Raw genomic sequence first — 25,472 nt, forward strand, 5'->3', positions numbered from 1 at the left:
AGGAGCTAAAGATATGTATGCAATATTTAGAATCATATACTACCTTGTAACAAAGAATAAAGTGGAGAAGAAGCAAGTTTTATGCAAATAAAAGACTTTTAAAACTTACAGTACAATTAGTAACTATATGACAGTTCTGATCTGTAACAAGTCCTCCTCTGAACTCCTTCAATACGACATCTGACAGGTGATCTACCCATATTCTATTAAATCAAAATAGAGAGATGAAATAAAAACTACACTGAGGTGAATCATTCATATCAGTACCTATAAAATACCTAATATAATAACTCCATAATTCTTCTTAAGTATTTGGTTGACAATTTTTATACCTGGCAATCCAAACCAGTTTCAGTAATTCTTCTTTCTATCTCAATTTATTAATAGCTTAAACTATGACCTTTTACCATCTTACAACATCTTATTTCTTACATTTCCATTGACGTATTACACCTGGTTCTTATTATGTTTTCCTTCTAGCATCTATGAGTTTCTTTTTTCATCACTTTGAAGGCATTGTTTACACTTGCAAAGGGAATTTGTAACATAGCACCAACAATTTTAGTTTGTGCACATGTACATACATTTTTGATAATTTCATTTGAACACATGAACAGACTAGAAAATATAATGCTACTCTACTGTTGTAGGTGGGGCATTACAATGACTTTAAACTTGAGAACATAAAACCTAAATGAAATCAAAATAACTTCAAACACTAGCATGTATTGAAAACATGAAAACAAATTCAATGAAAAGTAGTTCAACTGATTATTTATTCTATAGTTGTGAGTCACTGTTGAAAAGTATGCATATGACATGAGTCCTACAAGGGTTGGTTTTTTTTGTTTGTGCAAGAGATGAAACTTATCGGAAGCATTACCTGAAAGCCTCTAGTTGACAGTTAGCTAACATTTCTTTGACCTTTGTCCATACTGGGTCCTCAACTGGTTTACTTCCCTTTGGTGTAACCTTTTTAATTCTTTAAATTAAAACAATGAACATGTTTGGTATAGTTTAATATCATGGTGGAGTCCAATTGCTACCTTGCTTAATATATCAGAAAGTGGAGGGATATTTTAATAAATGTTAAGTTGTCATAGAAAATAATATCCGGTGTCAATATTTCAATAAGATTGTTCTATTTAAGTTAACAATATCTCAAGATCCAAGTAAGACAATGTTTGTGATATACTGTTGGTATGTTAAAAAAATCAAATCTTTATCCTGCTACATCCACATTTTAGGCAATACCTAATACCAGAACAGTTTTTGAAACTATTTCCAGCATCCTATAATACAAACTGTTCTGAAGTTACTTGACATTAGAAAATCTTAGGTAATGATATGAAGTGTGAAAGTAGCAATAATACTCGAGGGAAGAAAGTGGTGGAAATTTCAATTAAAAATTCTGTTCAGCAATAGTTTCATACTAGAATTTCTCTCTAACTCCTTAGTCTATACTTTATTCTGTTAGATAATAATCTTAACTTAATTCTTAAAATAGTTATATGAAAATGTATAAAGTTGAAACAGAAATTTGATTTTTGTATAGTACATCTTCTGTCAAATGATTGCTAATGACATATAATAAACCTACTTTGCCTGATCACTTTGTTGTAAGATACAGTTTTGTAGAGAAGGCGCCAGATCACACAGAGCTGTACATAATCTGCCTACAAGTAATACCCTAAAAATAAAACAGATCAAACTACAATAGTCAAATATGTTAAAAAATAAATTTTGTTATGTACTTCATCAGTATAATTCAATTCTACAACATGAATAAAAATAAATCAAAGATATTGTACCAAAAACTTGGAAAAGAAAAGCCCAAATCTGTCAAAAAGCAAATGCATCTGAGAACTGTTACACAGGTGGTATTTAAAATATGTTAAGATATTATTTCAGTTTTTATTAAGCCATCGTTCTGTTCTCTCCATTGAATTATTCCTGGCAATATACTGCCTAAAAAGTTCCTGTTACTTTATGCAATGCTTTTTTAACTAACTTATCATTTCAATGTACAGATATAAAAATAAATGATGCATAGTTCTCATGTGTCGATGTACAAGCAATCTTTAACATGGGAATTATTCTCAGTTGTTGCAATTCCTTATCCAAAAGTTTTTCTAAGATATAAACATTCCGAAATTTAAGCTATTTCTGTTACATGAAACATCTCTTAATAAACACTACTATACCTATGTTTGGTTATTGCATTTGTGAAGGCATCAGGTATTTCTTTCAATGATTTCTCCCACAACTTCAACTGTTCATTCAAATGTTCTATCAATCTGAAACAAGAGTGTACATGTTGAAATGTCTCCTCTGCTTTACTAACCATCATTGATTATATGTTTATAGTACTAAAGATGTTTACTACAAGTATCACATACTCTTAACACTTTGTTATCCCTATTTAATGATTTCTACAACTTTCATTGCAAGAAAGATAAAAAAAAATTAAAATTTTGCCATTTAATTTTTTCATATACATTAACAGTGGATATATAGTATGTCCAACACAGAAAAATATGACAGACAGTACTGTCTTTAAAAGTCTTTTTATTTTTATTTTATCTTGATTTATTTTACAGAAGACAGAGTTTCTTCAACTTAAAATTTATCATTTTTGGTTAGTTGATCAAATGGGAACTAAATGTTAAAAAAATCAGGAGTGGATTTTGTTTTCCTTTGTTAAATTCATCCTCCAAAAGGCAATTTATACAGGGGAGATAACTTTATTCTCCAAAAGGCAATTTATACAGGGGAGATAATGTCTATATTAGTTTTACATTTTATGAAAAGAGCAAACTTTTTGTGTCGGGATGTATAAGTACCGGGCCACGTCCACTTGTATTTTTGTCCATCTGATGAGTTAAGCCTTTTTCAACTGATTTTTATAGTTCGTTTTTATGTTGTACTGTTATACCACTGTCCCAGGTTAGGGGGAGGGTTGGGATCCCGCTAACATGTTTAACCCCGCCACATTATTTATGTATGTGCCTGTCCCAAGTCAGGAGCCTGTAATTCAGTGGTTGTCGTTTGTTTATGTGTTACATATTTGTTTTTCGTTCATTATTTTACATAAATAAGGTCGTTAGTTTTCTCGTTTGAATTGTTTTACATTGTCTTATCGGGGCCTTTTATAGCTGACTATGCGGTATGGGCCTTGCTCATTGTTGAAGGCCGTACAGTGACCTATAGTTGTTAATGTCTGTGTCATTTTGGTCTTTTGTGGATACTTGTCTCATTGGCAATCATACCACATCTTCTTTTTTATATTACCCTCTAACACAATCATGACATGATGACTTGATCTGTAGGTATATATTATCTGTGTCAGTCTAACTTACCCTCTAACACAATCATGACAAGATGACTTGATATGTAGGTATATATTATCTGTGTCAGAATATTTATCAAAGGCAACATTCTCTGTTTGTTTTTCATCACTGGTCTGTGTGTATGTTGTAGCATCATCAAGCATGCTTTTTAACTTCTCATCAAAATTCTTACATAAACTGAAAAGACAAGGCAAGTTACCAATTAGATACAAGAAAAGTAAACTGGTGTGTGAAAAAGATGCCCTTTGGGTGTTTACCTGGTGTGAAAAGATGCCCTTTGAGTGCTTACATGTACCTTGTTTATTTACTATTTACTTCCTGGTCTACTTATTAATTACAGTAATTAGTAAAATTCATTTGGAAATTGAGTATGCTCAGTGTTTAGATTTTCAACTAATGTTTGACAACTATTTTAGAATTGCATAGAAAACAATCTTTAAAAAGTACAATATTTTTTGTAGTTTTCATTATTTTCTATTTTAGATGATTTTTTGTCAAGCCTTTGACTTTTGTTGAAAAAGCGAGACATAGTGATCTTACATTCCGTCGTCAGCGTCGTCCTCGTCCACAAATATTCACTCTGTGGTTAAAGTTTTTGAAATTTTAATAACTTTCTTAAACTATCCTGGATTTGTACAAAACTTAGTCAGAAGCTTGTTTATGATCATAAGATAGTATCCAAAAGAAAATTTTGTGAAAACAAATTGCTGTTTTTCCATATTTTATTTATAAATGGACTAAGTTTTTCTGCCAGGAAACATTACATTCACTCTGTGGTTCAAGTTTTTAATATTTTAATAACTTTCTTAAACTATCCTGGATTTGTACCAAACTTGGACAGAAGCTTGTTTATGATCAAAAACAAGTATCTAGAAGGTTTGTTAAAATTTTGTACCTGTTTTTCTGTATTTTACTTATAAATGGACTTAGTTTTCCTTCCAGTTAACATTACATACAGTCTGCAGTTAAAGTTTTTAGAACATTTATTAGATTCATAAACTATCCTGGATTTTGACCAAACTTGGACAGAAGCTTCTTACAATCAAAAGATAGTATCCAGAGGAATGTTTTTATAATTTTTTTCATCATTTTTGTTGAGCCTGAGATAAACAGTAAAAGTAGACGAGACACTGGGTTCAACGCAACCCATACATATTTTTTAATGCTTTTTCTTGTGTTGCATATCTGGAAAACATGTAATCTAAGTAGATGTCATTGTCATAAATATCCAAAGCACATAACTTTTATAGAAAGATTATTTTAACCTGTGTACATAATAATATTCTTCAGAATTGTCTTGTCGCACTTTATAAATTGTCGTAAATACCAATAAATAGTGAAGTTTTTGCCTTCTTTTTAAACTATGTAAAGGTTGATGACTGCATAATTACTGAATAAGTAAAAAGCAAGCAGTCAAACAAATATAAAATCAAATCTGATATTAAATGACTTAAAGAATAAGTTATGTGAATATTTCAACAATAAGAGTGTCATAAATATACCTCTGAACAACAGGAGTAAATGCTTTAGCTTTCATTATTAGTCCTCCAGGGTTATCTGAGGTGGACCTAGCTGTGGAGGGAATCCACGCCATATTAGATGCTATATCTCCAGAGGTCTCATTCCAAACGTACCAAGCTAGGTCTGTGTCAGCTGTTACAATACTGTAAAAGATAATATGTAATAAATATAAACTTTGGTAGCTTGAGTCTACCAGAGCTGTGTCGGCTGGTACCAAGCTTAAGTTCAACAATGATAGTTAAAGCCATGAGAAAAGTCACTGTTAAATGTATGTTAAAACTTTGTCAGATGAAATATAAGTGAAATATACACTTTCATAGACAACCTCATATGTTAATAAAATTTATAACAGGTTTAACATTCCAATCATCTGTATCATATAAACTAACTTTGGTATTCATTTAAAAAATAATCCTATAAAAACCACACACAAATTTTTACCATAGTAAGTTGTATAAATAAATCAAAAAGCTCTGAGGGATAGGATTGCCATTGTTTTCATTGATACATGTAGAAGTATTATTTTCAAAAATAATTCAACTGCACATGTAAAATGCTCGGTAAAATGTAATTTACGTCATCTGAATAGTTATTCAACTTTAAAAATAGCCAATCCTCGATACAAATGTATGAACAATGTACTTTTTGTTTTCTTATTTTTGAACTGTCAATAATTTCCAAGTTTACTTTCCACAGCAGTCACTGGGAGTGATAGAAGGTATTTCACTTCGTACTTTATCACCTTTTTTCCTACGTGAATTCTGGGAGGAACCCAATTTCTAACTCTTTAAATATTTAATTTCCTTTGGGTCAGTGGACATGACTCCTTTTCGTACACATTCCTCTGTTTAAATTTCGATCGCTTTTAATATAATACGACGTCTATCGACAGAATAACTTATTTTTTTTCAACGTATTGTTGTATTTTGATTCAGAATTGACGATAGTATAAGGGAGACAACTCAAAGCGATAATATGGAAGACTCAATTTTGGCTGAAGGGTGTTCTAGTTACACTTTTACGTTGTGGACTACATTTATTTTAATTTAAATGATGCATATGATTTAAAATTATGCAACAACAATAACCCTCAATAGCAGACAGACATAGAAAGGATCTCGTGAGTTTCAAATTAATCAATGGAGTGGGGAATCCAGAGCAATCATTCAATCTGATACCCCTTGAAGTCAAGAAAACTATATGCATGTGCATAATTACCTAAACAAACCCTAGACTTGTGATTTGTAGCAAGGACGTATTTTAAATGTTAAATAAACGACCTCCATTTCTTTATGGAAGTACAATATCAAATATCAGTTTCATAACGGTGACATATAAGAAAACTCCACTCCAGTTCTTATATCACAGAAATAGATTTATCGATGGGAATTCAGAGAACTCTCCCATGTTCCAAAACTGGGGAATTCCCTCTGACGTGTTTCTAAATTTATAAAAACACTAAATATAAATACTGCTTAATTCTGATTTTCCGTGTTGTTAAAAACACATATAAGTCAAGGGAAATACCGAAACATGAAGATTATGAGAAGAACATTATAGGACAGTTGTTTAAATTCAATCCCTTTGTTTGTTTTTACCTTTTAAAGCAAGACAATCTTAAGAATCTGAGATGTTCCTTAATGTTGAGAATAAAACGGTTGACGTAAGGGCATGGCCCTGAGTCAATGGTAAAAGTCTACAGATTGCTTGAAAGCAATCGTATCCCAAAAATTATATGTGGAAGGAAAAAGAGATGCTGCATTGCAATCAACTTTATCTTTCTTTACTTCCTTACAGTTAATCACCAGAATAAGAAGGTAGGAATATTTTTATTACACACCATCTGTTCATACTAACATCACAATAATATATCATTTTTGTTTATGATATTTCTCTAAGCAAATACCAATCAACCTATTTCATCTGAACAACCCTCCATTACCAATAGGCTAAAACTTTTAAACTTTGACTTTGAACAACTTTGGGCTAATTGTAATCTTCAAAGGACAAAACTCTTTAGATACCACAGTAATACTAATCATTCCTCAAGGAACTGTTTACTTTTCTCAAATAAATTCAATCTGACCATTCTCATATCAGAATTATTTTTTAACCAATTATCAATTACTTTTCCTATATAAAGCTTAATGGGGTATCAAGAAATAACCTTACCTATCTTCTGTGTTAGCCATTTCCATGACAACCTTTGAAACTTGACGTTTCGTCACTTCTGTTGATGACTCCAGCTGATATTGGATGAGAGACTGCAATACAGATATTATTTTGCATTTCTGTTCTACTGTTTAACCCTACCCTATTTCTGTGCCAGTATCAGTATCTTACTTTATTGGCAGTTTTTGTGCTTGTGATGATGTGTCACCGTTGAAGTTTTCTTTGTGCAATGTTTTGATTTAAGTTGAGTTGTGGATACAAGATGCATACATTCATTAGAAGATATAGCAATTTTCCCCCAATATATTATTTCTTAAACCTAAACTTAAATATATAATTATAAAAAAACCACTAAAAGAATTGTATGCATTTCTGAGCAAAAATAAATGAACTGACATTGAGAAAGATTCACATATATTTCAAATTTTTGTCAAAAAAAGTTTTATAATATAATGCAAGAAATCCTAATCTTTTACAAATCTCTAACCTTGACTCGATCTACAAACAGATTTCTCAGAATACCATCCCAGATGGAGAGTTGTCTGTTCATGATTCTGTTACAAACTGTATCCCAGCCAATCATACTCTCATCCTTTTGATATAAAATATTTGGTACCAGTCCATCAAAAAAATCATAACTGTATTCAAAATTATCTTGAAGTCATATTCATTAAAGTTTATAAGAATAGTTCCAATAGATCTGTATACATTAAATGAGAACTTAACCTTATAATTTATTTTTCAAAATAATACCTTAGATCTTTTAATAACCCCAAAATATCAATTCAGTCTGAAATAAAAAGATTTCCGCTTTGACATATTTTTAAGATAGATGATTTTTTTGTTTATATTTATTACCTGTCACATTTAAATTTTATAAAATAATAAGAAGCTATATATATCCTTTAAACTAATTTTAATATGAAGGAACTGAATGCATGATAGTATTCAATGAGGCCTTCAATTAATTTATTATCCAAACAAGAAATCTAACCTGTGATAAAAGTTCCCACACAGCATCCCTTATGTCTGCCAGACGTTTTACTGTGTTGATAAAATTCAGGAGTTTTCCCACACCAGTTGTTACATCTGATATACACCTATTATTAAACAAACGCTTGTCTATTTTTAATGCATTAAAAGCATCCATCAGGAAAATAATAATAAATATTTTTACAGAAACATGAGAAAGTGTAATAGAATCTTAATTAGAATATGCAGTACCAGTAAAACTGTAACTTAAATATCTAAGATTAGGTGAAAGGAATTAATCCACTTAAGGCAGCATTTTTACAATCACATTCTGTTATTTTTTGAGTGATTGGTTTTTGGTCCTCAAAAATATTTAATCTAATGCTATCTCACAAGTATGTCTTTTTCTATAGTAAAGGTCTACATCACAACAAATCTAACAGACATGATAAATGTTTTGAATGACATAAATGCAAAATAAAGGTAGAAATTAGTTTTTACCTCTTCTTATATATAGAAATTGAGTGTACTTTACATATAAATTAAAGCTATCCTAGCATTGAATTTACATAACACCTGACACTTACGTGTTTATCCATTGTTGACAATTATCCTGTAAATGCTGCTCTGAAACTGGGTTGGCATGTGATCTTAGACTTGGACAAAATTCTGTAAAATTAAAACAGTTTTCGTTATTCAATTGTTGGAAATATATAAGTATATTTAGTTGATGACCAGTTCATACTGGTAATAGTTTAAATAAATTTTCATTGCAACCAATTTAGAAAATGTTTATTTAACCAGACTAACCTCTATTAGTTTTATGTAATGCCAGTAACATAAGTATATGGACCCCAATTCAGATATATCTAGGATGTATGATTGGCATTACTACATCACTACAGCTAGATTACCTGATCTAAAGTCTATAACTCCAAAATTTTCTTTTGTCCTTTTCGTGTGTCTTAAGACCCAGTCTGAATTTAAAGATGTACTTACATAAGGTTAGGTGAAAATTAATAAATCAAGAATTTAAAATTCATACCTTAAGCTTGTAGAGCATTCGTTAAGGATAAAACTAAGCTAAAAATATTGATAGGTCATGGACCTCCTTTTCGAGATATTTGAGATTTAAAATATGGCAGGAAAAGGCTGACGCAGACTTTTACCTTATATTTTCATTGGTATTATTTGGGTCTCAAAACAAAAGAAAGAAAATCAAGAATCTTCTAAAATTTTGGTAAATGACCTTTCATGAGCTATTAAGTCTTATATGAAAAAATAAATGGGTGTTATGGGGCAAAATATTTTACCTTGTATTGTATGGAAAAACACCAAGATTAGATAAACTATGATACTTCTTATTCAAAAAATAAATTACATGTGATATTTTGACCAAAAGTAGTCTTTCTTCTGGGCCTTTTATAGCTGACTATGAGGTATGGGCTTTGCTCATTGTTGAAGTCTGTACAGGGACCTTTAGTTGTTCATTTCTGTGTCATGTGGCCTATTGTAGAGAGTTATCTTATTAGCATGATTTTCTTTTTATATATGATGTATGCAAATAAATGTCTACATATGAAATATTTGGGACATTAATCTAAGAACATTATATTTACCTGTAACAGACTTAGGTAAGCACTTAGATGATATTGATGTCTGTAAATCAAGTAATCCAGTCTCTGAAAAACAGGTGAATATTCATGCTTTTAAGATATAAACTTTTATATTAGAGTAAACCTGTCTATATAGTATATATCAATATGTCAATATGTATTTAGTTTGTCTATTATTGTAAATTTGATTTTGTTTTGTTTCAGAAAATATCTTTATAAATTTTTAACTGAAAGTTTCTTTTTTAAAACAAAGAAATGTAAAACCTTTCTATATTCATCTTGATCTAAATAAAGATGACTTCTGAAAACAATAATTGATTTAATGATCATAATATATGTTTACATGAAAAGAAAAACAACTTTGGAAGTACAACCATGTTCAAAATACATAAATATTGTAAGTTCTTAGTTTAAGATATGCATATAATAATAGTTAAGAAAATATCATTTGACTTAGTTATAAATAGACGTGCTACATCCAAAATTAAATTATACATATATATACATACCATTCTGTTTCTTTGTTGTTACCTCATTCAGTATAGACAGCAGCAAGTTATTTTGTACTGAAAAATAATATGTATTACATGTGTAACAATTGTAGGGTACTAACCAATTATAAAGTATAGTTATAACATTAACCTTGTTTTGTTATATCTATCATTTTTATATGTTTCTGGCATATCTTTCTTCTACAATTTCAAATAGCTTTTGTACTGGTCATTTTGTGGAATAACATGATTACACAAAAAAGAACTATAAATTACAAACTGTAATTGCAACTCTTGTTTAGAAAGAAAGTAACAAAATCTGCTTTTTACAGAGATATCAAATTTAATGCTGTCTTACAGTTTTGCAGCAGAAATTTTTTTTATCTGAAAGTTGCCCTTAGTGGGGTTTACATAAAACATAATGTATCTGATGGCTGTAAGTTGACATACATTTATCAGAAGTGCTGTCTCCCACATAGAACACACTGTGTATTTGGTGTACAGTTTTGATAATAAGTTGTACTACTGTACATATCTGGTCCTTTATACTGGCTGTCTGTTGACTGGAGTGGAACAATTGTTGTACTGCTGTCTGTAATAGACATACGCCTCATTAGGTTTAATTTCATTTTCTTAAGAACCAATCATAAATATCCAGCAGATATGACAAAATAAATGTTCAAATTGTCAATATACATAATTTATAATTTCATTAATGTAAAAGGTTATGAATCACAAAGAAGACAAATATTGATAGGAATCTGTCATGCCTACCATATATGAAAATTTACCTCTGAGGTAAAACTAGCACTAAACTAAGGTCAAATTGACTTTTAATGGGAGGCTGTCATGTTTCCATACATAAATCTTTCCATATTTCAAATTAAAGCAAGCACAAAGACTTTTAGACAAAGACTTAAGTCAAAGATACTCATATAATTTTAAGAAACAGACTTACAGTTCTTGCCAGTAGAAACTCATTGAAGACTTGTCTAGGTGTACTGTCTTCCAACAGAACAATGGCACATAAGCACTCAGCAATAGACTGTAAAATCACAAGTTTAAATGTTTTGTTATAAAAATAAATCAAGGTTATTTAACTTCTTCAAATGAATATTTCTATCCTCTTTTCATATGCTGATAACTGACAATAAGTTATATTTCAAATTTTTTATCAGATATTGCAAAGAATTTTGTTCTGAGCTAACTTTTCATTAGAATATTCAGTCCCTTACATATGACAAATCATATTCTGTTCTTTCTGTGTATTTATTTCACCATAATGTCCTACATTTCTGTTTATGTTAACTGCCTTTTTACCAGCTGTAGCACCAAAAAGTGTATAAATATCCTTGTACTCATTTTGTGTTATACATTTATCTTATACATTTATCTTATACATTTATCTTATACATTTATCTTATACATTTATCACTGTAATAAAGCATACAAGTCAATAGTTTATTTTTAGGATAATACTAATAGTCTTTCAATGTAAATGTAAAAGAACCCTATCAAATTGATAATGAATGATTAATTGAATAAAAAATGTCCATTGTTTTTAGTTGATGGTTCTGTCCTGAGACAGGGATGGGGTAATTAAAAATGTAATGGTAATTAAGTGTAATGCATTACAATTTTCCATGTAATTGAATGTAATGTGTAATTGAGCATTTTTTTAATTACTTGTAATGGTAATTTAATTAATTACATTGAAAAAAGCATGTAATGCTCAATTACTTTTGAATTACATTTCAATTACATGTACTTTTATGGTGTTAATGATAAGGATTTATGTTTAATAATATAAATTGTAAAATTATATTTATTTTTCAAATATTGATATCACATACTTTCTGTAATTTATTCTAAAGTTTTTATATTACTTATTTGACCAACAGAATTTTTTCTGAATAGTCTTAATACATATGTTTTAAAGAAAGATCTTTAACTAAATAGATTGAAAAGTATTAAATCACCATGTTAAACAAAAACAAAAAAATGTCTGAAAAATCTTTATGAGAGTTCATTTTGAATTTAAATTTACTGCACACAATCATTTTGTCAAATTAGTATACACAAAAGGATTATAGAGATAAAAATTAACAGCTGTAAAAACAAACAGCAATTAATCAGATTAAAATGTCCATGGGGCAATGCCACTATTACATGTATTTTATCTAATTAGCAAAATATTGCTAAGAAATAGACATGATATACATTGTTTGTACTAAAAATTATTTTCAATGTTGTGACAAGCATACCTTTTAATAACTATTAAGTGATTTTTTTTTTTTTATTTATTTATAATTTCTTTATTCATGCCATGTTTGATTTAAATAACTTCACTTCTGAGATGTCAAAATACCCCTTAATGTATTGGCAAGTTAATAGGAACTAATTTCCTTCTCTATCAACACATCTACTGATTATGAAAGTATAATACCTCCATGTTCTAATCAAGCGATATATGCCACATTAGCTCCTATAGAAATACTTTTGAGAATGGCTGTCAAAGTGTACAGACCAGAGAGATGCAGACTAAATGACAAAACATTGAAATTACTCATGATTATCAAATGCAACGCTTAAACTATGTTTACACGAGTATTTTACACATACATTATACATACATGTATAATATTGGTTAACAAATATTATGATGAAATGTAATGTGTAATTTAATTAATTACTTTAGTAAAGTAATTGTAATTTAATTAATTACATTTCAAAAACTGTGTAATGTGTAATTAGTGTAATTGACCATTTTTACAATGTAATGTGTAATTTAATTAATTACATTCCAATGTAATTGACCCCAAGTCTGTCCTGAGAGAAGACTATTGTTGAATGTGTCCATAGTACAAGGATGCCCCCTTCACAATATTGTTATCTATGTTCAGTGGATCATTAAATTGGGTCATAACTCTAATTTGGCATTAAACTTACAATGATAGGGAACATGTGTACTCGTTTCAAGTTGATTGGACTTCACCTTCATCCAGTGATTTTGCTAGTGCTCGTCACTTTCGTAATTTACGAAACAATTTTCGCATTGACGAAAGTATTTCAAATCAATTTCGTCACTTAAATTTTGAAAGTGTAAAAATATTTTCGTATTAAAATACTGTAAATCTACCTGTCTGTATGTTTTTGACAAGTTTATGACCCCCAGGTAATTAACATTTACAACAGGTGTTACAAGTTATGATTTCAACTAATCCGCTTATCGCCATCGGATGGGTCACTTATCCCTTAATTAAACCTCATAATTGACCATCATAATTATTTTCCCCAGGAAGATCAGTCAGTCGGCATTTCATTAACTAGGAGTGCAGTTTTGTCATTGATCAAAATTGTTTCCCCCGGACTGTTGAATTTCAATATTTCTCAAACTATCACAATTTGGATGTAGTTTATCGTAGATTTGTCATTTGAACGCATTTTCATCATACTTGATAAAAATTTTCATTAAAAACTTTTGACAAATTCCATTTAAAATATAAAACTTTATTCAAAACGATCCGAAATGTTTTCACTAGTCAAACAGGTGCAACCTGTACTGTGTGCTATGCATGCGTGAAAGTATTCTTTTAACTATTTATAGACAGCAAAAATGTAAAATACGAAATAATTTAGTATAAATTAAACGAAAGAGACAAATATATATCTCTAACTAAATGAATTTAAATTGAAAAATGATAATTATCTGATGAACCGGACTCGTTTTGAATTTTTTATTCACGTGTCACTTCCCGTTTTCATTTCATTCTAAAACCGAAAGTAGAAAACAGATCTATTCTTGATTTGTTTACAACCTCCTTACACTAAGTTACAGTAATTATAAGTGTTCCAAAAAGGATTTTATTCATTTCCACCTTACTATAAATGATTTCCAAATATCGATTTAGACGTTTTATAAGGGTAATGATTATGCAGTGAGATAATCATTGCAAGTTAATTTCTGCTGTGAATTCTTGTTTAAAAAAAAAATGGGATCTAACTTTTATTGATCAGGAATGTCCTCTGGAACAAACTGAAGAGAAATTGTGAACTAAATGTTCGGATCCCATGTCAGAATCTTTCATAATAAGATCCAATACAGCCAAATCACACAATAACTGCCAATCATGCCTAAGCCCACACCCCTTCAAAATCTGACAAAGTTAAAGATGAAGCTAGTAATATACATCCTTGGTCCCTTTTTGTTGCACAATGAAGGTTGATTTTAAAGGGAAATCACACTATTTAACCTACTAATAATAATTCATTGAAATTTTGCATTTAGACAGAGCATACTTATTTCAACATTTTAGGCGAAAAAAAAATTGGGGTCACCAATGTTGTTTTCGAGATATGACGTCATCAAAAAGTAAAGAATTGCGTTATACCGTAATATAGAAATAGCGCTCAAAAATGCTTAAAGAAGGCAAAATTATTGAAAAACGATGTTTAACTGGTTTAACTAAAACATTCAATTGTAACTTTTATCTTATACACATTTATTTTTCTAAGTTTCCTTATTTTGTAAGGCCTTTTTACATTTCCCGCCATTTATAATTGCCGTTTATTATAGATTTTTCTTGAAATAAAAAAAATCTACTAATGTTTTTTCCTTCAAACTTCTGCATTAGTTGCAGCTTCAGGGGAGATTTTAAAAGCATTAATAAAAAAGGGGGGTCACCGATGTTTTAAATCCGCTACAGTGGAAATAATCTTATTATCAATTTTTGGCGGGAATTCTAACTTTTTCTCTTAACGTTATAGAACGACGTTGCTAGCATAGCAGCATTTCTTGCAATGCTTGGAACTATTGGGTTAAACTTATATATATATATATATATATATATTTTTCATATAATAATGTTTTTTTTAAGGTGTTTTGATTATTCATTATTAAACATACAGTAACAGTTTATTAAAAAGTAATTGTCAAAGTTGGAGTCATCTAAATTTTTTAATTGCATTTGTTGTATAGGAAAAAGCAGATTTAGAATCTTCTACTTCGGAAGATTGAGGGTATCTGGGCTGAAAAGTAACACGTTCCATTTAGACTAGAAACAGAATAAATTCACTAACTTGTCCATTGCACCGGGAAGATAAAACCTGAAATGCCACAAACTCGGCATTTAAAAAAAAAGCCCTCAATGACACCGTTTTCGGAAGAAAATTGGCTAACATTTCTGTTATTACACAACGCTCCATAATCGACACAAATTAAGTTCGAGTTCCAGTTTTATTTGATTTCGAATATTTTTTCAAGTAAGATTTCTAGTTTAAGCTCGAGTTACACTTAGAAACTTCTTGAGTTATACCGTTAGACAGAGTAAAAATTCTGGTAAGAGTTTAAATTTTGAGATCCGATGAAATTAAGAGTAAGAATGTGGTTTCTATTTTCTTTTGGTGCACCTCTTTTTGTTTGAATGTATATTCTTTTATCACATTTATCTTTCATTGTGGTAAATGCACCTATTTTTGCCAATACTGATTAATGAGGGGGGCAGGACCTTTTTCGGGACGTCGGGATCAAGTGTTTCTAAGCTCAGGATTTCGGTATTGACCCTTTTGGGATCCGGGATTTCTTTTTTCGACGTTCGGGATGTCAGGATTTTTTTTTTTAATTCTGGGCCTCGGGGTTTCATGTTTTTAAGACCGGGATTTCGTGATAAGGACCCCTCTGACCCCCCACCCCCCCCCCTCATTAATAATAGTTAATTTGAAAATAATTAATTGAATTTGTGTGCCAATATTTAAGCACTCTCTGATATATCATGTTGGCTATTTTTGTTTAAAGAACCAAAGAATAAAGAGTAAAAAAATTGGATGTCTTTTTCAGTCACGGTCTCCGACAATATCCCTTTATCAGTGTCGACAGTGATCACATTGAGTGATCTAAACTCGAACCTACATCTGAACTTTTATTACTATTTATTATTTTTTCTTGATTTTTGCAAAACTTTCAGTGGCAAATATTACATGAACATCAGCACAAAACATTTGTCTATATGAGTGGTTACGGGACGTATTATGGTAGACATCTGTCCGTCCGTCCGTCGTCCACATGTCGGACATTAACACAAAAACGCTTTAACCAATTGGCATAAAACTTTAAAGAAATTGTTTATATCTATTGACGTGAGCTCCTTTTCTTGTTTTTTTTATAAATTTTGATTACGAGTAAATCCATTAAAAAAGGGGACAATTATAACTCAATATCGCTTTCATCAATTTTCATACAACTTTGATAAATTGTTTATATCTGTTGATGTAAATACCCTTTTGATTTTCATAAATTTCTAATATGACATTGAGAAGTAATGAATCTTTCTGAAATTGTACCACAAGGTTCCATATCACAAATGAAAGGCTGAAATTGATTTAAGGGGTACATGTAATTGCTCAAAACGTTCAAGAATTAGGGGCCACAAACAAGCATTTTACTAAAATTACTATTTTACAATAACTTGTGTTATGGATCTATCTAAAATTGTACTACAAGGTTCCATACCACACAGGGAAGGCTGGGATTCAGTTTGCTGGTAATTACTCCAAGAGGGGAGGGGGTGGCGTTTCCTTTTTTTTTTCCCAAATTTTTCGAAATATCTCAAAAAGAAATCTCCAATTGAACAGTATTGCACAATAGATTTTCAATATCTTTGACCACATTTATTTTGTGTCAGAAACCTATATTATGTCAAAAATGTTATCACAATCCAAATTTAGACCGTATCAAGCTTTAATATTGTACCCAAACTTGCCCCAACTGTTCAGGGTTCAGAGGCGTTAGATATCAAAGGAACATTTAGGAAAGATGGACGACAGTCACACTTAGATCATTTCTGTCGTCACATGTGAAATAAATAACGATTTCAAATAGGACTTCACACATTTACGTCCAGTGGCAAGTTTAATGCATATTCAGAACTAGAACATATGAATTTTACTCTGCTTTGTAAAAACCCGACAGGCTGAGCCGGATAAATACTTATACATAATGAAATGAGATGTTTGATGAATTATTTATACATGTAGTATAGAAGACTATAATAGTTATGACGTTGCATGCATGTGATATGAGAAAACTGTAAGTTGAAACTCATTGTTCTTATTTACAATCCTCTTTTGAACAGAAAACTACAGATTCCGATAGCTATACGATAACATGCTGGTACTCTTAGTCTATTAAACCACCCCCTCCCCCCGAAAATATACGCTGAACCCTACATACCGCATCGCGGCGATACGCTGCCAAAGTTGTGTCATTTCATTACCACTTTCGGCTATTTTTTTGCCATACATTTTGTCCATTTCTAGTAGCATTTTCATTTTTGCACTTAAGGTCAAGATGAGTCCATAATATTTTTGGAAATTTAGAATTCAATTAGATATTGAACATATACATCAGAAAATTAAAAAAAATTATATGTCACCGACTTCGATATCGAGAAAATGGTCGGAGAGGATACTAAGTTACATTGAATATGCTATGAAATCCCAACGTTCTTAGACAGTGTTGATTATGCATGATGATTATGTGTTTTGTATTGGTAGATACTTTTTATCATAATGGTCTGGATAGTGGGTCATTCATTTATTAATGTTTATTTTGTGTTTCCAATATTTTTTATTCTTTATATTTTAGCACCTCATCATTCAATCTTTTTTTTTGCCTTTTATTCTGCAGTATTTGCCCATTATTTTGTATTCCGCAGGTAAACCCCAATACAATCTAGAAACTCGCTAGTACAACATATCAGTTGTAAAAAATATGATATGTCCATTATCATTTCTACTGCTTTAGTGGAACATCCCCTTCGAGCGTTCGCTTTTTCATAAATTAGCAACCTCTACGGCGGAATCGAAAACGGCGACGTCATAATACAGGTACGACACTATGGCGGCGCCGAGAGCGATGCGTATAAACAATAGTGTGATTTCCCTTTAATAGCGCGCAAAAGTAACTAAAGTCCTCAAAATCCTAGCTTAAACCCTGCCTTCATCAAAAACAACCTTGACCAAAAACTTAAACCTGAAACAGGACAGACAGACAAACGAGCACACAAACCAAACAAGAATGTGTCCAAAGTACACGGATGCCCCACTCAATCATTTTCCATGTTCCATGGACCGTGAAATAGGGTAAAAATCTAATTTGGCATTAAAATTAGAAAGATCATATCATAGGGCACATGTATACTAAGTTTCAAGTTGATTTGACTTCAACTTCATCAAAAACTACCTTGACCAAAAACTTTAACCTGAAGCCAAAAACTTTAACCTGAAATTTGCACTATCATTTTCTATGTTCAGTGAACCGTAAAATTGGGGTCAAAACTCTAATTTGGCATTTAAATTAGAAAGATCATATCATAGGGCACATGTATACTAAGTTTCAAGTTGATTGGACTTCAACTTCATCAAAAACTACCTTGACCAAAAACTTTAACCTGAAGCGGGACAGACGGACGAACGGACGAACGAACGGACGAACGGACGCACAGACCAGAAAACATAATGCCCCTCTACTATCGTAGGTGGGGCATAAAAACATAATAAACAAGAATGTGTCCACAGTACACGGATGCCCCACTCACACTATCATTTTCTATGTTTAAAGGACTGTGAAATTGGAATAAATTCTCTAATTTGGCATTAAAATTAGAATGATCTTATCAAAGGGAACATGTATACTAAGTTTCAAGTTGATTGGACTTCTACTTTATCAAAAACTACCTTGACCAAAAACTTTAACCTGAAATTTGCACTATCATTTTCTATGTTCAGTGAACCGTAAAATTGGGGTCAAAACTCTAATTTGGCATTTAAATTAGAAAGATCATATCATCGGGCACATGTATACTAAGTTTCAAGTTGATTGGACTTCAACTTCATCAAAAACTACCTTGACCAAAAACTTTAACCTGAAGCCAAAAACTTTAACCTGAAATTTGCACTATCATTTTCTATGTTCAGTGAACCGTAAAATTGGGGTCAAAACTCTAATTTGGCATTTAAATTAGAAAGATCATATCATAGGGCACATGTATACTAAGTTTCAAGTTGATTGGACTTCAACTTCATCAAAAACTACCTTGACCAAAAACTTTAACCTGAAGCCAAAAACTTTAACCTGAAATTTGCACTATCATTTTCTATGTTCAGTGAACCGTAAAATTGGGGTCAAAACTCTAATTTGGCATTTAAATTAGAAAGATCATATCATAGGGCACATGTATACTAAGTTTCAAGTTGATTGGACTTCAACTTCATCAAAAACTACCTTGACCAAAAACTTTAACCTGAAGCCAAAAACTTTAACCTGAAATTTGCACTATCATTTTCTATGTTCAGTGAACCGTAAAATTGGGGTCAAAACTCTAATTTGGCATTTAAATTAGAAAGATCATATCATAGGGCACATGTATACTAAGTTTCAAGTTGATTGGACTTCAACTTCATCATAAACTACCTCGACCAAAAACTTTAACCTGACATGGGACAGACGGACGAACGGACGAACGAACAGACGAACGAACAGACGAACGAACAGACGGACGAACGGACGCACAGACCAGAAAACATAATGCCCCTACTACTATCGTAGACGGGGCATAAAAATAGTTTTAGACACTTAGTCCTGACTACATAGATGCCTGTACCTACCTTGTCATCAGCAAAAGTTTCTTTGAGTGTTCCTCTACACCCCTGAAAGGAACGAATTATTACATTATAAGAATATAATTGCTGAGAAAAGAACATGACACATATTTCATTTGTAAGCATTCACCCATGCAGGGTTTCCCCTGGGTCAATTATTTTTTTCGCCACCTCTTCCGCCAAAACAATATATTTTTCGCCACTTTATTATTTTTTTCGCCATGTGACACAAATATATCTTTCTTTTTAATTCCCCTCCCTCAAGCCTAAATAAGATTACTTTGCCCCATTGCTTTCTAAGATTACTTTCTAAAACTATTCTTAAGGTCTGTATTGTAATAAATAAAAATACTAAACATTTACCTTATAAAAAAAAAGAATTGTATAGGGAAAATTGATTATATTTTGAACAACTTTAAAAGAAGGGGACCACTTATTTTTGAAATTAAAGAAGATATAAATCCTGGAATATAATCTTGGTTACCTGAAAATGTCACAGTTCTTTGGGAAAGTTTAAAAAAAAATAATAACATGTGTCCTTTTGTACTAAGAAGTTTTTTTACAACAAAACAAAAGTTTTTTTATCACTTGACATTGATCCCTCATGTAACTTAAAGGTGTAGTCATAACATTGAAGGGTTATTTTTATTCGAGGGGTTGTTCCCAACCTTTTGAATTTTCTTTATAAAGACAGTTTTCTTTTCTAGACCATCGTCAATACATGTGTAAGTACAACTATGCTTGAAACATGTGTGTCACTGAAAGGACTTGAAAGTACCCACTCCAATCAATTATCGATATCAAAGTTAAATGATAAAGTTTTAAATTAGAGACCTTTCTTGCTTTTGAACATTATCCTTCATAGGCAAGTTTTCTTTTCTGGAATATCATTAAAAGAAGGAGAATAGTCGTCAAAATTTTGCTTCAAACATGTGCGTTGCAAAGTGGTTAATAGATCCTTTAAGTGACATGTAACAAACGCCATTCAACCATATCATTTTGTCATTACAATCAAAACCTTTATTAATTAGTCCTTTGATGTCGATAGGCATAAAATGCAATCAGCTGATTATTGATTTTCTGTCAAAATCTCAACGAGTTCAAGGTGAATTCCGAGTATTGTCTGACCAGGTAAAGACTGAGAAATCCGAAAAAAGGTAAACAAACAAGATGGTTGAAAATAAATCGTTTTATATATTTCTTTCGCCAAATTCTTTCGCCAATGACGAATTTTAATCGCCACAATTATTATTTTTTCGCAAATTGCGAAAATGGCGACCGCCAGCGGAAACCCTGCACCCATGGTTTATATTTCATTTATAAGCATTCACCTACATGTATGGTTTATATTTCATTTGTAAGCATTCACCCATGGTTTATATTTCATTTGTAAGCATTCATCCATGGTTTATATTTCATTTGTAAGCATTCACCCATGGTTTATATTTCATTTGTAAGCATTCACCCATGGTTTATATTTCATTTATAAGCATTCACCTACATGTATGGTTTATATTTCATTTGTAAGCATTCACCCATGGTTTATATTTCATTTGTAAGCATTCATCCATGGTTTATATTTCATTTGTAAGCATTCACCCATGGTTTATATTTCATTTGTAAGCATTCACCCATGGTTTATATTTCATTTGTAAGCATTCACCCATGGTTTATATCGCATTCACCCATAGTTTATATAGAAATTCTCTATTGTATCATATTCTTAATAAAATGTTACAGCTTTTTGTCTTTAGTATATTTTTAACAAAATTTTATAGCCTGCAAGAATTAGTATAAGCCAACAACATAAGATTACAGCTACACTGAATCTTCAAATGACTTGTTCACAAATACAGACTAAATTTATATGTAGCTTACAGACAGAATGGTTGATCTAAAATGACTGATAGCTGCCCACTGTCTGGTTAGAACAGGAAACCAACTGAGAAGGTCTGTGGAATGTTGGGACTCCAATTGTAAACTAGTATGAATATGACGAGATAATAGGTAATGTCGAGTCGCTGTCAGATAATCCTTATCATCTAGAGAACTCCATATCTATAAAACATAAATAATACATTGTGTACTTATAAAATTGAGAAACTGCCCATTAGTATTCATATCATTGCAATACTTTCAAATCAGTCTTTATTAAAAGTAGACTATTTCGGCCTACAAAAAAATAATTTGTGTAGGTTAGGTAGGTAGGATGTTTTTTTGTGGTTTTTTTGGTGGGGGGTTTTCACACCAGAGAGCGAAAAACGCTGAAATTCCAGATTTTATTTTTAAAAATTTCGTCCGACGTAATAAAAAAGTGAAGGTCAGGGGCACAAACAAGGGTCTGTCAGGTTACCGGAAACACATTTTTTTTTCGGCCTTGGGAAGAAATTTAACTACTCATTCAAATAATAATGGTATATCATATTAGGCAAAATTAAAAATATAGGATATTACAATAAAAAATTCAATCTCATTAGTTCAAATATATATATTTCACGAAAACTATTAATTTAAGTTATTAAAAAATCAATTTCCTATTTATCTAAATATCTTAAATTAAAATCTACATTCATTTCTGAAGCACCAATATATAATACTTTTAATCGGTCTATCAGGACAAATGTCTACTGTTAATAATCACAAAAATGTTTAATATTTAAAAGTATAACCTAAATTAGAGTAACTATTTTACAATCACATAGGGCTTGTTCACAAAACTGGACATCAATTAATTTATAGAAACACATTAATATTTTTAACTTGAACATCTATAGCTTTGGTTATCACAAACCTTTTCTGGCATATCTAACAGTAATTTAATTTGTGAGGCTACTCCATAAAACTTCACTTCTTTTTTCCTCCTAAAATATATACAAGTCAAAAATTACTAAATGAATCTAATTTACACTTATTTCACTCAAGTAGTACATTTGCAGTATTAAAAGATTTTGCTATTTCTTGTGTTTTTTACTTTTTACATTATATTGCTATTGCCCAATTATGTCAAATCTGTTGCCACAGGTAACCCTCATAACTACCGGTAATGGCATGTTCTGTTATAGTCAAATGTCAAATCCGTAGCCACAGGTAACCCTCATAACTAATGGCTTGATCTGTTACATGTATAGTCAAATGTTATGTCATATTAGTATTCATATGCAGTACACAAAATATACTTAATTTGTCACATGGGAACCACTCAACTTTATGTTAATATGACCATGACGTTAGAGGTAAAGACCTCAAAATTAATAAGGATTTCTCTCTCATTTTGCGTAACCTCCCTTTATCCAGGCAAAGTTACAATCCCATATGAAGTATTTAATATAGCATTAGGAAACTACTTTCTGAATAAATTTTTGTGTATTCTTAAAATTCTTATAGTTATACTCCACTCCGGAAACATGATATATTCAAGAATAATTTAGCACGAGCTATTTCATACAACCACAGTAACAAACTGTTGACTCATAAGAATCCAGACAAATTCTTACTTTTGAAGTTGGTCTGGCTGTGACCTTGTATGGTAAGATGATCCTTTAACCATGTGGTGTTCCTTCAACTGTTTACACATATCCTCCATCTTGGCAATGGAACTCATTACCTATATTATAAAATAATTTGTTGTTCTCTTTATGCTATAGAAATAAATTGCTTTGCCCAGCACAGCTGGATACGATTGCAGAGGTCCAACCCTGAACAGTTTGGGCAAAAATGGACACACTACTCACGCTTGATACATGTCTGAATTTGGATTGTAATTAAATATTTGACATAGAATAACTGTAGTTGAAGAACTTAGAATTGGTTATATGATTTGAATTTATAATCAATATTTTTGCTTTTGTGCAATACACTATGCTGTTGCGAATTGACCCCCTCCCCCCCCCCCCTCCCTATTTTTCGAGACAAAAAATAAAACTAAAGAAATTTTGATTTAATTTCTGAAATCTGAAATGAGAAAAAATTGTCCTTCCCCCTACAATTTCTTTTTTACCCAGTGTATCTTATGACATCAAGCTTAATTTTGTCATTAGTAACAACATATCAAAATTTCAAAGGAAAAAAAGAAGCTGCCCATCCACCCACCTGCAGGCATACTACCCATATTAGTAACCAGATATTCATTTAAATCATTAAGTGTGCTCTTTTTTTTTAATTTTAATTTTTTATTGAAATCTGTACATTTGTTAGTAATGAAAAACATTGAATACCGGTACCTTATTCTAGCCTCGTTAATGTTAGCAATATATATATATAGATCATGTAAATATATATGTTTTGGTATAGTAAAGTGTACTTGGATAAAATGACAGAATCGATCTGTCATTTAACCTTTAACTCTTCTTTAAGATTGTTACACCTACATTTTGTGCACTATTCTTCATGTCAGTGATGGTATCTGCAGCCTCTATCAGATCTCTGTATCTTTCTCTGTAAATATATAATTTTATTTTCTATGTATATCTTTACCATTATGATAATCCAATTTTTCAAACTACAATGTATATACATTCTTTACTTTCTTTTGACTTTTCACCTTATCTGATAGTTTGATTGTGTATGAGCTAAAACGAGAAACAAGGCAGGAACCTTGTCAGCAGATGTCCTATGTTGATGGCAGATCTTTGACTGTTTCTGTTAAATTTATTCACCACTTTATAGACTCAGAATGATTAAGGGTTTGACATATTGTATTAACACCTACTGTTGTGGATTGTATGTTGCCCTTTAGATGTCTTTGACATATTATATTAACACCTACAGTTGTGGACTGTATGTTGCCCTTTAGATGTCTTTGACATATTGTATTAACACCTACAGTTGTGGATTGTATGTTGCCCTTTAGATGTCTTTGACATATTGTATTAACACCTACGGTTGTGGATTGTTTGTTGCCCTTTAGATGTCTTTGACATATTGTATTAACACCTACGGTTGTGGATTGTATGTTACCCTTTAGATGTCTTTGACATATTGTATTAACACCTACCGTTGTGGATTGTATGTTGCCCTTTAGATGTCTTTGACATATTGTATTAACACCTACAGTTGTGGATTGTATGTTCCCCTTTAGATGTCTTTGACATATTGTATTAACACCTACGGTTGTGGATTGTTTGTTGCCCTTTAGATGTCTTTGACATATTGTATTAACACCTACGGTTGTGGATTGTATGTTACCCTTTAGATGTCTTTGACATATTGTATTAACACCTACCGTTGTGGATTGTATGTTGCCCTATAGATGTCTTTGACATATTGTATTAACACCTACAGTTGTGGATTGTATGTTGCCCTTTAGATGTCTTTGACATATTGTATTAACACCTACGGTTGTGGATTGTTTGTTGCCCTTTAGATGTCTTTGACATATTGTATTAACACCTACGGTTGTGGATTGTTTGTTGCCCTTTAGATGTCTTTGACATATTGTATTAACACCTACGGTTGTGGATTGTATGTTACCCTTTAGATGTCTTTGACATATTGTATTAACACCTACCGTTGTGGATTGTATGTTGCCCTTTAGATGTCTTTGGCATATTGTATTAACACCTACGGTTGTGGATTGTATGTTGCCCTTTAGATGTCTTTGACATATTGTATTAACACCTACAGTTGTGGATTGTATGCTGCCCTTTAGATGTCTTTGACATATTGTATTAACACCTACGGTTGTGGATTGTATG

At 31.2% G+C, this 25,472-nt stretch overlaps 1 protein-coding gene across 4 annotated transcripts in view; it reads right to left on the reverse strand.

Moving 5' to 3' along the window:
* LOC143071175 (conserved oligomeric Golgi complex subunit 1-like) overlaps positions 1–25,472 on the reverse strand; it is a 40,501-nt gene that overhangs the window by 9,171 nt on the left and 5,858 nt on the right. For all 4 annotated transcript variants that reach the window (XM_076245330.1, XM_076245327.1, XM_076245329.1 and 1 more), the window contains exons 4-22: positions 24,147–24,213; positions 23,274–23,383; positions 22,571–22,640; positions 21,658–21,837; positions 19,786–19,827; positions 11,081–11,167; positions 10,573–10,714; positions 10,141–10,197; positions 9,635–9,697; positions 8,603–8,684; positions 8,038–8,143; positions 7,531–7,635; positions 7,044–7,135; positions 4,853–5,014; positions 3,360–3,527; positions 2,205–2,297; positions 1,601–1,690; positions 884–982; positions 110–203 (exon numbers count right to left, since the gene is read on the reverse strand). In XM_076245330.1, the coding sequence (XP_076101445.1) occupies positions 110–203; positions 884–982; positions 1,601–1,690; positions 2,205–2,297; positions 3,360–3,527; positions 4,853–5,014; positions 7,044–7,135; positions 7,531–7,635; positions 8,038–8,143; positions 8,603–8,684; positions 9,635–9,697; positions 10,141–10,197; positions 10,573–10,714; positions 11,081–11,167; positions 19,786–19,827; positions 21,658–21,837; positions 22,571–22,640; positions 23,274–23,383; positions 24,147–24,213 (1,909 nt within the window). The remainder of the gene's footprint in view (positions 1–109; positions 204–883; positions 983–1,600; positions 1,691–2,204; positions 2,298–3,359; positions 3,528–4,852; positions 5,015–7,043; positions 7,136–7,530; positions 7,636–8,037; positions 8,144–8,602; positions 8,685–9,634; positions 9,698–10,140; positions 10,198–10,572; positions 10,715–11,080; positions 11,168–19,785; positions 19,828–21,657; positions 21,838–22,570; positions 22,641–23,273; positions 23,384–24,146; positions 24,214–25,472) is intronic.

Source organism: Mytilus galloprovincialis, chromosome 4, assembly GCF_965363235.1.
Source record: "Mytilus galloprovincialis chromosome 4, xbMytGall1.hap1.1, whole genome shotgun sequence".
Lineage (NCBI taxonomy): Eukaryota > Metazoa > Mollusca > Bivalvia > Mytilida > Mytilidae > Mytilus > Mytilus galloprovincialis.